We start from the raw sequence: 17,054 nt of genomic DNA, 5'->3' as shown, positions 1-17,054 counted from the left end.
TGATATTCACAGAACATCTCTGGTTACATATTCCTTTTTTTGTTGTTGTTTTTTTAAATATGGAATGCCTCACGAATTTGTGTGTCATCCTTGCGTAGGGGCCATGCTAATCTTCTCTGTATCGTTCCAATTTTAGTTTATGTGCTGCTGAAGCGAGCACTCTGGTTACATCTTCTTTTGGTCTGGGTCCACTTTGAATTCAGTTACCATTGACTTGTGTGGTAGTTTTGTTTTTTTTTTTGAGACAGAGTCGTGCTCTGTCGCCAGGCACCAGGCTGGAGTGGCAGTGGCGCAATGTTGGCCCACTATAACCTCTGCCTCCCGGGTTCAAGCAATTCTCCTGCCTCAGCCTCCCGAGTAGCTGGGACTACAGGCATGCGCCACCACGCCCAGCTAATTTTTGTATTTTAGTAGAGACGGGGTTTCACCATGTTGGTCAGGATGCTCTTGATCTCTTGACCTTGTGATCCGACCGCCTCGGCCTCCCAAAGTGCTGGGATTACAGGCATGAGCCACCATGCCCGGCTTGTGTGGTAGTTTTATATTATTTTACTTAAATTGTGTGTGTGTATATATTTAAGTTACTTGTAAATTACAATAATGAAAACAGGTGGGTTCTCAAGTGCTTATGTGCTGCAGGTCTCTTATACATAGGCAGATGAATATTAAATTCTGTAGGTTGCTGATTCTCTGTCTTTCCTCTCTGTGACCCTGAGTTGGAAATAATTCAACTTTGAACTACTAACTAGTACACTACAGTTAAACTTCTTCTTTTTTTTTTTTTTTTAAGATGGAGTTTTGCTCTTGTTATCCAGGCTGGAGTGCAATGGCGTGATCTTGGCTCACCACAACCTCCACTTCCTAGGTTCAAGCAGTTCTCCTGCCTCAGCCTCCTGAGTAGCTGGCATTACAGGCATGTGCCACCACACCCGTCTAATTTTTTGTATTTTTAGTAGAAACAAGGTTTCACCATGTTAGCCAGGCTAGTCTCAAACTCCTGACCTCATGTGATCTGCCCACTTAGGCCTCCCAAAGTGCTGGGATTAACAGGCGTGAGCCATCACACCCAGCCTACTACGTGCCCAGGTAAACTTAAGGGCATAAACTTCAGTCCTTGCTGTATCTCCAGCATCTAGAACAGCAGTACCTAGTGTATATCAGCTTCTCTATAAATATTTGTCAAATGAGGGCCAGGCAAGGTTGCTCATGCCTGTAATCCCAGCACTTTGGGAGGCCGAGGTGAGCAGATCACCTGATGTCAGTAGTTCAAAACTGGCCCCGCCAACATGGTGAAACCCCTGTCTCTACTAAAAATAGAAAATTAGCCTGGCGTAGTGCCACATGTCTGTAATCCCAACTACTAAGGAGGCTGAGGCAAGAGAATCACTTGAACCTTGGAGGAGGAGGTTGTGGTGAGCCGAGATTGTGCCATTGCACTCCAGCCTGGGCAACAAGAGGGAAATTCCATCTCAAAAAAAAAAAAAAAAATTGTCAAATGAATGAAATAAATCCTTAAGGAAATTAAAATAAGTAAGGACCAATTTTTTTTTGAGATGGAGTCTCACTTTCTTGGTCAGGCTGGAGTGCAGTGGCGCAATTTTGGCTCACTGCAACATCCACCCCGGGCCCAGGTTCAAGTAATTCTCCTGCCTTAGCCTCCTGAGCAGCTGGGATTACAGGCGCCTGCCACTGCACCCAGCTAATTTTTGCATTTTTAGTAGAGACAGGGTTTCAACATCTTGACCAGGCTGGCTTTGAACTCCTGACCTCTTGATCTACCCACCTTGGCCTCCCAAAGTTCTGGGATTATAGGCATGAGCCACCTTGCCCAGCCTTTTTTTTTTTTTTTTTTTTTTTTTAACACATCAGATGTCCACACATCATGAACAACTCTAGGTCCAATAATACTAGCTCCTCTGCTTATTAGCAGTGTGACCGTGGGCACATTACTTAACACCCTTTTATAAGCGGTAAAATGGGAGCCTTACTCACCTTGTTAGAATTGTTGTGGAATCAAATGAGGAGATATAAATAAAGCTCCTAGCACAATGCTCTGTTCCTGCAGAATGTGCACTCAGCAAGTTCCTTGCTCATTTCCTTCCCGCTCTGGATTTTGATTTTTGGCCTCCCCTTTTGGAAACGCTCAGTGCCTTCTTTAGGGCATGACCTGAGACTGGATCCAGGGAACACATGGGTGGGTGCCTTCTGAGACTCCCATCCTGGAAGAGGCCGGCCTTCCTCAGGCCTGTTTCCGTCTCCACCACCTTTTGGGTACAGTGCAGTCCTGGTTTTGTGGTTGAGGCTGCTGATGAGCTCATGTTTTACTTTCATCCCTGTTTTTGATTTGTGTACTAAATCCATTAAATTTATTTTTGCAAGGATCTGGTGACTGAGCCAGAGTTCATCTAACATAACTCTTTTGTATTTTGGAACATTTCCTGAGCATATTTTGTTCCAGTTTGTTCCAAGCACTGGCCCCACATTTCCTTTGTTGGAGTTGCCACTGCTGTTCTCTGCCAGGTTGACTTCAGATAAGTGGCAGAGCCACACCCTTGACCACTGGGTTCGGATTAATTGCCTGGTCTTCTGGGTTAAACCTGTTGTCTCATACTCTCTTCTGCACCACTAACCTCCCAGAGACACCCATTCAGAACAGTGTCAAGATAACAGACATGGATAGGATTTTTCCACTGAACTTCACATTGCCCAAGAAGATGCTGCAGAGTGCCAGAGAGAAATGAGAAGATGGCCAGGTGTGGTGGCTCATGCCTATAATCCCAGCACTGTGAGAGGCCAAGGTGGGTGAATCACTTGAGGTCAAGAGTTTGAGACCAGCCTGACCAACATGATAAAACCCCATCTCTACTAAAAATACAAAAATTAGCCTGGCATGGAGGCATGCCTCTGTAGTCTAGCTACTCAGGAGGCTGAGGCATGAGAATTGCTTGAACCCTGGAGGCGGAGGTTGCAGTTAGCTGAGGTCGTGCCATTATACTCCAGCCTGGGCAACAGAGCAAGACTCCATCTCAAAAAAAAAAAGAAAAAAAGAAATGAGCAGATGCCTGGCAAGCACAGAGGTAAGCCCCCTGCGTCCTGGCCAGGACTTGCCCGCCAGACCGTTGCTCCATGCTGATAGGCAACTGGAGACAGGTGTGGAGCAGCTGGAAATGATGTGGACTGCCACATAATGTGTCCCTAAAATAACTCAAGGAAGTTATATGTGAGTGGACTCTATTTAAATAGCCTTGCTCATTGTCCTTTGGCAAACATTGGCGTGTGTTTTCTTTTGTCAACGGAGGTGCAAAATTCTGAGCTCTCAAAATTTTGGGGCAGGCTGCTGCTCTGTCTGCTGCTGTGGGCTGTAGCCCTGTTGGGCGGGCATGGGCCTTACCTGATCTTAGAATGGAATCAGCTTTCCTGGATTCTGCAGGTGGCTGGTCGGTTGGCTGTGGTGAGTCCATCCCGTGCTCCAAGCCTTCGGGAACCCACCCCTCTGTTGCTGTCTGTGCTTCCTTCTCTGAGCCCCTACCTCTGTTCCTACTGGAGCTGCTCCTAGCAGGCATCCAGGACATCACCGTTAAAGAGCAGAGGGTTTTAGAGAGAGCACTTGGCTTTGGGGAAGAGAGCTCCATTCCAGGAATCACACATCGGTTGCTCTGCCTAGCGTTGTGGATCTTCGGAGTGGTTCTGTCAAACATAACCGTCTTACCGAAGTGTTGATTATAACAAAAGATGATGACCTGACCCCAGATCTTTTGCACATAAAGCTTGTTGGAAAGCATAGGGAACCAGGTTAATAAGCACAGTAACGATGAGAGAGAAGACAGCTGGCCCTCAGTTCTGGCTCTACTTGACAGCTCTAGAGCCTTAGGCGAGGCTCAGCATGTCCTGGCTGCAGCCTCCCCTACTTTAGGATGAGGGGTTTGGGCTTCCGAGTGCTCTCTAGGGCCCTGTCTCCCTCTAACAACTTCATGTCATTGTCCAGGCCTGTGGCTTTCAGAACGGTGACATCCCCCAGCTGGCGGCCTAACTGCCTCCCATGGGCTCTGTGCCTCATCTCTGCCACCTGCCCCTGCGCTGGCCTGTCTGTCCTTCCCTCCCTTCCCCTGCGCCGGCCACCTGCTGCTCCTCAACGTTGTTTGCCCAGCCACTCCTATGCCCTCTTTGTCACCACATCGTTCTCAGAATCTGGAAATCAACCCTGAACTCATCCTAAAGTCCATATCCATGTCCACCAGGTCTTTCTTCCAGTCACTTCCAATAGAAACCCTGGTCATTTTCCTCAGCCAGGGGTCCCTCCTGCCATCCTCTCTTTCGTATTATGGTGCCACTTTCTGCCTGCTGCCTAGGACCAAGTGTCTGTCAAACCTGGTCTCTCAGAGTTGGCCCCTGCTGCTGCTCATAGCCTCACATTACAGAGGCTGCAGACTGCTGCTTCCACAGATTCAGTGTCACGGCAAATCCCTGCAGCAGCCTCCTCCCTGGCCTCCTTATCCGTGTGTGCTAATCCACCCTTCTGTTTTGGAAGGGCACTTCCATCCATAGTCCACTCTTAGATAAAGGCCCACCCCCTTCACCACACCTTTCTCTCACCCATGGCAGCCAGCCTGGGCATGACCCATGGGACCCACTCACCAACCTCTGTGTATGACTCTTGGAACCCAGCTGCCAGCCTCTGTACATGACCCATGGAACCCACCCACCAGCTTTCGGGTGTGACTCATGGAACCCATCCACCAGCTTTCGGGTGTGTTTCATAGAACCCACCCTCCAGCCTCAAGGCATGACCCTCGGAACCCACCTGCCAGCCTCCATCCAGGACTCCAAACCCACCTGTCTCCCCCGCTGGCCTCGCATGTGCTGCCTCTTAGGGAAGCTGTTCCCACACCTCCCAGAGACCCTGAGCCTGCCCATCCTTCGGGCACAGTTGCAGACCCGCCCCTCCTTGGGGACTACAGCCTGACCTGGGCTACAGGGATTCTCCTGTGGGTCCTTCTGCTGGTGTCATCTCCTCTGCTCCTTTGATGCTTTGCATTGCCATTATTGCTCTGTGATTTCTGCCTGTGCTTTGGCAGTGAGGGCTGACTTCTGGGTTTGGGGACAGTTGACCAGACTGCCTGTTGAGGAAGTTAGGAAAAGGCTTTGATTCAGTGGCACATTTCCCACCGTGTGCAGATAGTGGACACTTGTGGACACTTGATAGAGCCTCATTGAATGAATTAGTGAAGATGTCACACCTTCCCCTCAGCACCCAGCATTACTGCCTTGCTGCCCCACTGATTGATTGAAGGCTATTTTAGCCAAGTAACCTTTAGCCAGGCTAAATCTCTCTGCTTATGTCCATAGCTGGCCTTCCGGTCTGTTTCGTTTGGGAAGCCCAGTGACGCTGAAGTGGCTGGCACAGTAGGACCCAGGCAGCAGGTTTTACAGAGGGAATGGACATCCGTTGCCCTTCCCACTCACTGGTGACTTGGATTACCAGCTGGTGACGGGCGTCTTTGTACCCTTCTAATCTCTCCCTCACCCTTTTGGACCATTTATCTTTCCACTTGTTCTCTGTGGAATGTAGCTCAAACAAAAATGTTCTGAAGGAAACTTAGTCATCCCTCTAAACTTGTAATAAATAGGGATTTGTGAGCCCACCCTTATAAAAATGCTTTTTCATTGGAAGTCTAGCTGCTCTTATCTGTTCCCCAGTTTGTGGTTTGTCATCTGAAAAAAACACATAGGGCTGTGATTTGGAGCTGTGGCTCATCAGTAAGACCCATGGGACTGTCATATTCTTCAGTTGTGTGTTTATGCCTTCCTCGTGAGCTGGGGAAAGGCTGGGGTGACCACCAGGGCGTGGCTCCGGAGGAGGGTGAGAGAAGGAGGCTGTTATCTTCCTGCGGCAAGTCCACCACGTGGACCCGCTCTGTGGAAATGCATTATGTCGTTTATTTTAGTTTTTGTGTTTTTTTTTGGAGGGAGGGTCTTGCTCTGTTACTCAGGCTGGAGTGCGGTGGCACGATGATGGTCGCTGCAGCCTTGAACTCCCGGGCTCAAGTCTTGAACTTCTGGGCTCAAGTGATCCTCTCACTTCAGTCTCCCACATAGCTGGGACGAAGGCATACACCACCACACCTGGCTAATTAAAAGAATTTTTTTTGTAGAGACAGGGTCTTGCTGTATTGCCTAGGCTAGTCTCAAACTCTTGGCCTCAAGGGATCCTCCTTCCTCAGCCTCCAAAAGTGCTAGGATTACAGGCATGAGCCACTGTGCCCAGCCTCACTGTGTAGTTGTAAATAGCTTAACAGTTTGCAGCGTGGCACTTCTCACAGCTCTTCTCTGTAATGGGAACTTGAGAAATTACCTGGTAGGCTTTTATGCTTTGTGGTGTAGCTTTCAATTTTTACAAACATGTCTTATTGCTATTGCCAGGGATTTAGATTTTTAATAAACTTCCAGATACAACAGTATTTTCCTTAGTCTCAGTATCTCATTTTCCATAGAATCTAAGCAAAGTTAGATTCTCTGGGCTTAAGACAATTTTGATTCATTTCACTTAAGCTCTGAAGTACTGTTTTGTAAAATGTAGCACAGTGATACTGAACCAAGCATTTTGAAAGCGTATTCTCTACAGGGCACATTTAAGAGGTCTTGCCTATCAGAATTTTTACATTTCAGTCCAAGAAATTATGTATAACAATACCGGTTAGATTTTTTTTTTTTTTTGAGATGACAGAGTTTTACTCTTGTTGCCCAGCCTGGAATGCAATGGCGCAATCTCAGCTCACTGCAACCTCTGCCTCCCAGGTTCAAGGTATTCTCCTGCCTCAGTCTCCCAAGTAGCTGGAATTAAACAGGCATACACTACCACCCCCAGCTAATTTTTTGTATTTTAGTAGAGACAGGGTTTTATCATGTTGGCCAGGCTGGTTTCAAACTCCTGACCTCAGGTGATCCACCTGCCTCAGTCTCCCAAAGTGTTGGGATTACAGGTGTGAGCCACTGCGCCCATCCCCTGTTGGATTCTTTAAACCTGGACTTTATTAAGTTGACAGAGGTATTTGAGAATAGATGACTACCCCCAAATGAGGAATAAAGTTTGTTTTGTACAGTTGTTTAAGCATAAAAATAGACAGCTATTAATAGTAGAGCATTGAGTTACCAACCTGCTGTCCCTCCTCACTGAAGATCTGGTGACAACTGTAATCTGTGTGGCGTAGAGAGCAGCGCCTTCGGTCTGATCCGAATGCTCCTCCTCGTCTTCACTGGGGTGGCTCTGGGGACAGTCTAACCTGTTTACACCCTGGGTTTTGCCCTGAGGTGTTATGCCTCCAGCTCTGGGGCCTTGTCTCAGTCTGGGCATGTGTACTCGGGCAAATTACAGTATCTTAACTTCTATACATTCTGCTTTGGAAAAAACTAACCTATACTTTTATGTTTTACATCCTGATACTCTTCAGCAGCCTGTTGTATATCCACACAGGTCTTTTGTGAACCTATCAATTAATAGACACTTGGAGTTCTTGCATGGCCTTGCTCTCTGCCAGCCAGTAGTTCAGATTCAACAGCAGTGCCATCCCCGTCTGCAAGGCTGTGTTAGTACAGCTATATATTATACTTCATTTACTTTACTATGCTCTGCTTTGCTTATTAATAATAACTAGTAAAACAAAAATAAATGTGCTGATGAGAAGCATTGCTCTTTAAACATTAACACAATTTAGAACAAGATGAAACAGAATTTTTTAGGCATGTGGAAAGCAGTGAGTCTTTCACTTCATCCAGACATTAATTGGACCTAAACTTATGTACTCTGTCACGTAGGAAGGAAATGAAAACTGAGGAACAGAATGAAATGTTGGAACCACATGATCCAAGGCTGGGCTTAAAAGAGCTGATGTAAGGAGAGTTCTGGCACCACAGATTGAGAATCCCTAATCCAAAAGGCCAAAATCCAAAGGGCTGTAAAATCTGAAGGTTTTTGAGCGCTGACATGATGCCAAAAGTGGAAAACTCCACACATAAGTACTTAACACAAACTTTGTTCCGTGCACAAAATTATTAAAAATGCTGTATAAAATTATCATCAGACTATAAAATCATTTTTTACAAATTCAGTTGTTTCAACAAATGAATTTTGTGTTTAAACTTGGGTTCATTAGGAATATGCTAGTAGTATTCTAAAATCTAAAAAAAAAATTCTGAACAACTTCTGATCCCAAGTATTTTGGACAAGAGATACTCACCTTGTATAGCTTAATGTTCTGAGCTGGAGCTCCCCTTAATAAGGTGGATTCAGTTGTTCCACTCTCAGTTTGACTCTTAAATATGTTTTCAGGAAATGTTCAGCTTAGAGTCTTTGCAGAGGTGTTTGCTTACTCGGTTTCTGTGGAAGTCTTTTCCACTGCCTTGCACAGAGTCCCCATGACAGCAGACAGGATCACTGCCTGGGCCTCAGGAGTCTTCCACTCCTCAGTTTGCCCTGGCTGCTGCCCTCGTAGTGTGGCTTGATGTGTGTGAGAGAGACAGACAGAGAGAGAGAGAGTGTATGTTGATGGTGGCGGTAGCAGCAGCACAGAGAGAGCTCATTGTTAAACCTCTCAGTGTTACTACTTTTGACTTTTTGAATTTTAAACGAAAAGTAGGTCATACCATTAACTGTCCCTCTGAGTCAGAAAATATCAACCCAAGAGTTGCCTGTTCTAATGTGGCACTACCATAACTTGTTCTACCATTTCCCAGTGACTTTCTATTTGTTTCTAATTATTTCATTCCAAGACATACAGTAAGTATCCTTGGGCTGCCAGTGAGGTGAAGCAACTTTTCATATAACTGTCATCATTTGTGTCTCTTCTTCTGTGCATTGTCACCACTCAATATTCTTTAACCATTTTTCTTTTTCTTTTTTTTTTTTTCTTGAGATAGAGTCTCGCTTTGTCTCTCAAGCTAAAGTGCAGTGGCTGTGATGTCAGCTCACTGCAACCTCCAGCTCCTGGGTTCAAGCAGTTCTCCTGCCTCAGCCTCCCAAGTAGCTGGGGTTACAGGGACACGCCACCACATCAGCTAATTTTTTTGTATTTTTAATAGAGACAGGGTCTCACCATGTTGGCCAGGCTGGTCTTGAACTCCTGACCTCAGGTAATCTGCCCGCCTTGGCCTCCCAGAGTGTTGGGATTACAAGGGTGAGCCACTGTGCCCAGCCCCATTTTCCTTCTGAGTTCCTTTCTTACTGATTCGTAAGGGCTTTTTATCTATTAGCTATCTTTACTTCTTGGCATATGTGTTATACTGTTTTCCCAGCTCTCTTAACCTTTGGCTTTGTTTATAGTATCTTCTTCCATAAACTTTTAAAACCTTTTCAGTTTTTTGCCCTGTTCTATTTATGCCATATGACTTTCCTACATACACCGCTGTTTTTGCTACATGTGTCCCATGGTGTTTTAGAGTTTTTGTTGCTAATGTGAATGGGTTTTTTTTCTTTTCCACTGCAACTGGATATAGCTAACATAGAGAAAAGCTATTGACTTGTATATTCTTGTTTGTTGCCAGACAACTTGCTAAATTTTTTCCAATTTTTAGTCTATTGGGCTCTCTAGGCCAGTCATAGCATCTCCAAATAAAAATAATTTTATCTCCTTTCAATACTACTTACTTGATTTCTTTCTTTTGTAGTGCAGTGAGCCAGATGTCTGTTAAAGTTATTCAGTCTCTCTCGGGGATAAAATCACGTCCTTCTTGCCGTCTGAGCTGCAGGCGGGTCCCTCCTTGTTTGACGGCATCACGTTGCCTCTACAGCAGAAGCTCTTGGTGTCAGATGCCTCCACAGCTAGTGTTGTGCTGTCTGCTTCCCGCCAACTAGATTCTGAGCTCTTTAGAGTTGGGGATCACACCCCTTATTTTGTATCCCTCACAGAACGCCCCAGAGAACTGGGCAGGTAGTAAGTTCACGCTGAGCTGTCCGTATATGGGGGAGGTATCCCTGTTCTCTTCTCCTGCCTTCCTGCTGCTTCCTGGAAGCTTGCTCTGACTTCCTGGGACCGTCTGTCATGTGACCATATGACTCTGTCCTCAGGGGCCCTTCTCCCTTGCCCATCCTATAGAATTTAGATTTTTGAGCCTCTAGACCAGAGAAGTTTCCCTTCTCGAACTTTATTGGCGTTAGCATCACCTGGAAGGTTTGTTAATACGGATCCTGGGGTCACCCCCAGAGACTTGAATCCAGAGGTCTCAAGTGGGGCCTGAGAATTTCTCATTTTGAACAAGCTTGTTTGCTGCTGGTCCAGGTAGTTTGGGAAGCACTGCTCTAGGCCGTTGGTGACCTCATGAATCCAAGGCAGAGAGTGCCAGATTTTGATGGAAGTCTAAGCCTTGCATAGTAGGGCCCCTGCCCTCCACCCTGCGGTTTTGCTCAAGAAGTCAGAGTATATTTCAGGGGCACGCAGGATTTATCTTTTTTTTTTTTTTTTTTGAGACAGAGTCTCACTCCGTCGCCCAGGCTGGAGTGCAGTGGCGCAATCATAGCATTTATTTTTTGCAGGTTAGGAGATTCTGTCATGAAAAGCATTTTTTTTTGGCTTTATAAAAACTCACCCCCCCACTTCCCACCCCCTCAGCCTCTGCACTTAGGTACCTTCATGAAAACAGAATCATCCATCGGGATCTAAAGCCAGAAAACATCGTCCTGCAGCAAGGAGAACAGAGGGTGAGTGGCGCCCTGGGACTTAGCCTCGGGTGGGTGTGCCCGGAAGTGCCCCAGGAGGAAAGGAGCGCACTCTGCCTGTCTGTGTGTATTTGCATTTCCTTGCCTGCACTTTGATTCTCTGGGAATGCTTTTTGATTTGAAACAATATGCAGCAAAACAGTTTTTCTTGCAGAGTGAGGCAAATTTGAATGGATCACATTGTTAGTTGCTCAAGTTGCAGGAATCTGATAAGGAAAATAATGTTTGCCTTCCCACCTCCACCCCTAGCCTTTGGGACTAGCACTTCTTGGAAATCAACTTTTTGTTTTTTTGTTTGCTTTAAGGGCCTCACTTCTCGATGCTAAATGGAAACCAGCAATCAGTTGGTTGTGGATGTGGCTGGGAAGAGGCACTGGGAGCTGGTGTCTGCCGCCAAGCCTGGTCCAGCCTGCGGTTTCCCCAGAGCTCTTTGTGGCCACCTGGCTCAGACGAGGTGGTGACTGCCCCATGGGCTTGACACTGTGGTCTTTCCCCACTCTGTGTGTTCAGCTGGGGTGGTGAGCACAGGCTCAGCTGAATGGAATGCTGTGACTGAGCTCTTAGATCACCTAATCCCTTCCCATACAGCTGCCCTCAGCACCTAGGCCTGGCCTGTGACTACCATAGGGCTCGCCGTTCTTCCAGTTCACACTCAGTTCTGCTCAGATTTGAGCACTGAGGGTCTTTACTGAGAAGAGGCTGGCACGGTCCTTCCTGTTTCAAGTCCAGCTTTAGCCGTCTTGAGGGCTGTGCCTCTTCTGGTCATTCAGCCTTGCTATGACGATGGGTGGCTGAGTGTGGGAGGACACGTGCCTAGTGCCTAGCATTTTTATAATATGCCTTTTCTTTTGCCCTGAATCTACCATGTTGCCAGCATTCTCCTTTGTATCTGGCGGCTCTTAGGAGTATGGGATCTCATACCTGGGAATTCAGAAATACCTCTGCTCTAACAGCAGACAGTCAGAAACTTTGTAGAAGGACAGTGTGTTCTTATAACGCTCAGATTTCTCCTCCTCCCTTTTGTTTCAGTTAATACACAAAATTATTGACCTAGGATATGCCAAAGAGCTGGATCAGAGCAGTCTTTGCACGTCGTTTGTGGGGACCCTGCAGTACCTGGTAAAAAGTGGGCCTTACCTGTTTGCCTGTAGGCTTCTCCCTGCTGCTGCATTTGTGAGGCTCCTCTCCTGCCCTGTTCCCAGCACCTAAGTCCCACCTGCTCTTTGAATGTTTCAGGGATGCATGAGGTCACACCTATAACCTGGTCGAGTCAGCATTTTTTGCCACCACATGCCCCGTGGAGGGACGTGGTCGTCTTTGCTGATGTCCAGAGGGCTCTGCTCATGCGCCTTGCACCATCCCCTGGCCTCTCTGTGCCTCAGTGTCTTGTCCAAAAGGAAAGGGTTTTAAACAGATATGTGCCAGTCTCAAGCGGTCCTCCCACCTCAGCCTCATGAGTAGCTAGGACTACAGGCAGGAGCCGCTGAGCCCAGCTGAGGCCACAGTTTCTATGAGGTATCTCAGAATCTCCAGCCCCACTGAGGAGGGGCCAGAGGTCTGAGCTCACCACGCTTTGTTTATGTTATTTGGTCTGAATATTGGGTTTCTGTATTCACTCATTCATTCAAGAATATTGATGGAGTGTAGTCTGTGTCAGGTGCTATGCTCAGAGCTGGCGATGCAATGGGGAAAAAGACAAGCCCTTTCTGCCTTCAGAGCTTAGAGTTTAGCAGGAAAGCAGGCATTACGGATAACTAAGAAATTACAGTTGCAGTGAGTGTTACAAAGCAAGAGTGCAGGGTGTTGTGAGAGTGTATATTGGGAGGCCTCAGCCTGGTCTGGGACTTGAAGGCTGAGGAGGTGAAAAGGACTGAAGTAGGGGACAGGAGGGGAATTCCATGCAAAGGGATCACACACAGGAAGACCTGCAGGTGTGGCTGGAACTAAGCACAAAAGGAAAAGAGAGTCTTGAGTTGAAGCTGGGAGCAAGGTAGGGCACAGATTATGAAGGGCCTTCAGGGTTGGGCTAAAGTTCTAGACTTTATCTTAAAACCTCGGCAGAGATCAATGGGTTTTAAGTGGGAGAAGGAGCAACTCTTTGGAAAGCCCACTCTTGATACTATATAGAGAAGGAATCACACTGAAGAGGAGTGAATCATGGGCAGGGTGGCGGCAGTGACGATGTGGAGGGCAATTAGATTCCAGGAGGGCTTAGCACAGTTGCCCAGCGAGACCTGTCACAGGTTGCTTGGCAGTAGCCACCACAATTGGGACTGACTCAAGGAATTTGCAGCTTTCAGAGCGGAGACTTGCAGGGGGCTGTGACTCAGGCACCTGTGTCCATTTGGCCTGTGATTCGGTAGGTCCTTCTGGAGTCCTCCAAAGCTCAGCAGCAGTCAAGCAAGGGGGACCCCATGCTCTAACCGAGAGCTAAGTTAAGTCATGTACTCGCATGAGCTGTAACATCTGCCCATAACCAGACACAGAGGTTGATCTGCCCATCCCAGCATGTCTTCTCTTGGTTTGGGCTCCTAGGCCCTTCCTTAAGCTTCACATTTCCAACCAGACCATGCACAACCCTGTCTCCATGCCTTTGCTTGCCCTGGTCCTTTCTGTCTCCACCCCCTGCTGAGCCCAGTCTGCACCCCTAGCACCGCTGGCCTGCGTCCCCTTCCTTGGTCCCTCCAGCTCTCTCTGCCTCAGCAGCAGCCACGCATCATGCTTTCCTTGCCTGATTATATCCTGGCCCTTTCTGCAACCACATGGTAGCTGGTTCAGGGGTTCAGCCAGCACTTAATGCATGCATTTGGTGTGGACAGCCTGGTATCATTTTTCTTTAACATTTGTAGCCTCTCTTCCCATTTCTACACAGCACCCACAACTGCATCCTGCCTTAAGCTAGTCTTCCATAAGCACCTGAAATGCTGCAACCCTCTTTTTTTTTTTCTGAGACAGAGTCTCACTGTTACCTAGGCTGGAGTGCAGTAGCTCAATCTCTGCTCAGTGCAACCTTCACTTTCCAGGTTCAAGAAATTCTTGTGCCTCAGCCTCCTGAGTAGCTGGGACACAGGTCCACAACACCATGCCCGGCTAATTTTTGTATTTTTAGTAGAGACAGTTTCATCATGTTGGCCAGGCTGGTCTCGAACTCCTGACCTCAAGTGATCTGCCTGCCTCAGCCTCCCAAAGTACTGGGATTACAGATGTGAGCCACCGTGCCTGGCCTGCAACCCTCATTTTTAAAGGGGAGAAGTTAAAACCCAGCGATGGGTGTGTGATATACTCTGTCCCTGAATCTTTAGCCCCTCCATCAGTACTTACTTAAGTGAGTGGGGCATAGAAAGGTCTTAGAAATGGTAGCATGATATACATGCTAAACACGCCTGGGGTCCCCTCCTCACCCTGAGTGCATGTGCCAGTGCCTCCTGGGATGGAGCCAGGAAAGCCTGGGGTGAAAGCAGATGGGTTGGCTGCCCAGAGAGGAGCCGTGGCCCTCCAGAGAGGAGCAGCTCAGATGTGCCCCCTTGTGTTGTTGCAGGCCCCAGAGCTGCTGGAGCAGCTGAAGTACACGGTGACTGTCGACTACTGGAGCTTCGGCACCCTGGCTTTCGAGTGCATCACGGGCTTCCGGCCCTTCCTCCCCAACTGGCAGCCCGTGCAGTGGTGAGTGGTGCCAGGCCGCCTGAATGCAAGAGGGAGCCCCGTCTGCTCCTTTCTCTTCATGCACCCTGTTTCCCTGGGTGCCCCATCACCATGCCTGGGAGATCTATGTTGTGTCTCTTCTGAGAGGAAGGCCTATTAGGACCTAACACGGGCAGGGGGATGGTCTATGCTCCAGGGACCTGTTAATAGAGAGAGTAGCTGTTAAGTCTTCGTGTGGATTCTGAGCCTTCACATCTTTAAATATAATGCTGTGTCAATGTCATCTGCTCTGTATTTAGAAATAGAGACTATTGTGTAAAAATGTACACTTAACACTGAGAATGCTGTAAGTAAACAGAAATAAGACACATACACATGACAAATCAGGAGGAATTATGTGAAAATTTGTTGTTGACAAATTTTACTACAACCTGAATATAAATTTTTGTTTTTAAAGCGTAAGAACGTGGCTGGGCACAGTGGCTCACACCTGTAATTCCAGCACTTTGGGAGGCCAACACGCAGGTCAGTTGAGGCTAGGAATTCTAGACCAGCCAGGCCAACATGGCAAAGCCCTGTCTCTACTAAAAATACAAAAATTAGCCAGGTGTGGTGTCAGGTGCCTGTAATCCCAGCTGCTCAGGACGCTGAGGTGGGAGAATCGCTTGAACCCAGAATGCAGAGGCCGCACCACTGCACTCCAGCTTGGGCAACAGAGTGAGACTCTTTCTTGAAAAAAAAAAAAAGATTAAAAACAACAACAACAACAACTGAGCATAAAACATAAGAATGTAGCTGAAATTGTGAACCTAATAAATTACACATTTTTCTAATTAAAAATTAAGGGATACAATGAAGATCTGTAGAATTACTCTGTACTCTTAGCTTTCGTTTTGCTGATTAAAGAAATAATGTATTGTTCATGATATTTATATAAAAGTTAATCATCACCACCAAAATGATATGTAAGGTAATACATATGGTAATTAGCTCAATTCAGCCATTCCACAGTGTGTACATCATGTTGTACATGATATGTATAGACCATTTTTATTTGTCAGTTTAAATAAAGAACTGGGGGGCAGAAAAGAAAATTTTAAAAGTTAATTATTACTAAAATGTATAATTTAAAAGTGAATATTACCCCAAATCAGTTAGATTTTATTCAAGATTGTTCCTTGAGACGCCACACATTAGTTTAATTGATGCTACTGCTGCTCAAAACTTCTTTATTTCAAGTTTTAATTTTTTGGAACAATGATAAGTTCGCGTGGCTCAAGTTTCCAGAAGAATGGGGGAGTATGCAGTGAAAAGTCACGCCAGTCTCCTGGACCCTCATTTCCCTCCCCATAGGCACCTGCTGCTTTCCAGGCATGTTTTCATATGTTCCAGGGTTTTCAAATCTTTGAGGGATGTTTACGACATGTTCCAGTCAATTGGCCTGTATTTGTTGTTCTTGCAGTGATGTTTCCCCGCCTTTAACCGAATGGTAAATTTTCTGATCACGGTTCTGCACATGCTTTTAAAGCTTTTCACATCATGAGAATTTCCTTTTGAGCCAATTTGCATCACAAAAAATGATTATTTTGAGCTTAAGTAGTACTGTGTAGTTTAATTGCCCCCTCATTTTTGTCAGATTAACTTTGTTTCATTTTTGTGTTTTGGAAAATATGGAAACAGCGAAAAAAAAAAAGACAGGAATCAACTGTCCTCCCATAATTGGGAAGTAATCACTATGAACGGTTTTGTGTCTCCAGGATCTTTAGTGTGTGTAAACAAAAGTAGGTTATTATAATATCCTCATACAACCTGCCTTTCAAACTTGATACTGAAAATGCTTTGTTTTTCCATATTATTTGTAGTGTCTATTATTTTATTGAAGGGCTTGTGCTGTGGTTCATTTTACTTATCCCCCGTTTTTGAAAGCACATTGATAATTTTTACTTCTTAAAATAACACTAAGAATAACATCCTTGTAGGGAAATTCTTGCACACAGTTGTTTCCCTAAGATAAAAACCTTGAAATGGAATTAACAGATCAAAGAATTTGCACATTTTAAAGGTTTCTGATGCATGTTAGTTAGCAAACTATTCACCAGGAAGGTCATATAAATGCACGTCTCCACCTGGAGCATGGACTCTGCCCCTTTCACCACATCCTTGCCAACACTGGCTGTTGTTACCTTCTGGAAGTAATGAAAACAAAACACGAGTGTTTTCAGAGGACAAGTATCTACCTCATGAGAATATTTATTTATAAGAATAAAGTGGGCCAGGCACAATGGCTCACGCCTGTAATCCCAGCACTTTGGGAGGACGAGGTGGGCAGATCACCTGAGGTCAGGAGTTTGAGATCAGCCTGGCCGTCATGGCAAAACTCAGTCTCTACTAAAAATACAAAAATTAGCCAGACATGGTGGCACACCCCTGTAATCCCAGCTACTCGGAAGGCTGAGACAGGAGAATCACTAGAACCCAGAAGGCAGAGGTTGCAGTGAGCCAAGATCGTGCCACTGTACTCCAGCCTGGGTGAAAGAGTGAGACTCCACCTTAAAAAAAAAAAAGTAAAGTGTATCCTTTGATTTCGATTCCAGAAAAGTGGTCTTAGGTGATGGCAGTCTGTTCAATTCCACATTTATCCCCCAGTGAGGGAGGTCCCTGCCCTGAATCTGCAGAAATGGCAAAGAATGCCCAACTGTGGCTA

At 46.3% G+C, this 17,054-nt stretch overlaps 1 protein-coding gene and 1 non-coding gene across 5 annotated transcripts in view; one reads left to right on the top strand and one right to left on the bottom strand.

The window, feature by feature from the left end:
* The window catches only part of IKBKB (inhibitor of nuclear factor kappa B kinase subunit beta), a 59,528-nt gene that overhangs the window by 22,432 nt on the left and 20,042 nt on the right, over positions 1–17,054 (top strand). For all 4 annotated transcript variants that reach the window (XR_013525683.1, XM_002757003.5, XM_035270443.3 and 1 more), the window contains exons 6-8: positions 10,602–10,690; positions 11,738–11,827; positions 14,247–14,371. Coding sequence is in view for 3 of the 4 variants with exons in the window: in XM_002757003.5 (XP_002757049.1) it covers positions 10,602–10,690; positions 11,738–11,827; positions 14,247–14,371 (304 nt within the window). In the remaining variant the exon portion in view is untranslated. The remainder of the gene's footprint in view (positions 1–10,601; positions 10,691–11,737; positions 11,828–14,246; positions 14,372–17,054) is intronic.
* On the bottom strand, positions 54–160 carry LOC118146981 (U6 spliceosomal RNA). The gene has a single exon (XR_004733164.1). It is a non-coding gene; the product is annotated as a U6 spliceosomal RNA (small nuclear RNA).

The sequence above is a fragment of the Callithrix jacchus genome, chromosome 13 (genome assembly GCF_049354715.1).
Source record: "Callithrix jacchus isolate 240 chromosome 13, calJac240_pri, whole genome shotgun sequence".
In the NCBI taxonomy this organism is placed as follows: Eukaryota; Metazoa; Chordata; class Mammalia; order Primates; family Cebidae; genus Callithrix; species Callithrix jacchus.
This window is presented reverse-complemented; position numbering and strand designations above follow the sequence as displayed.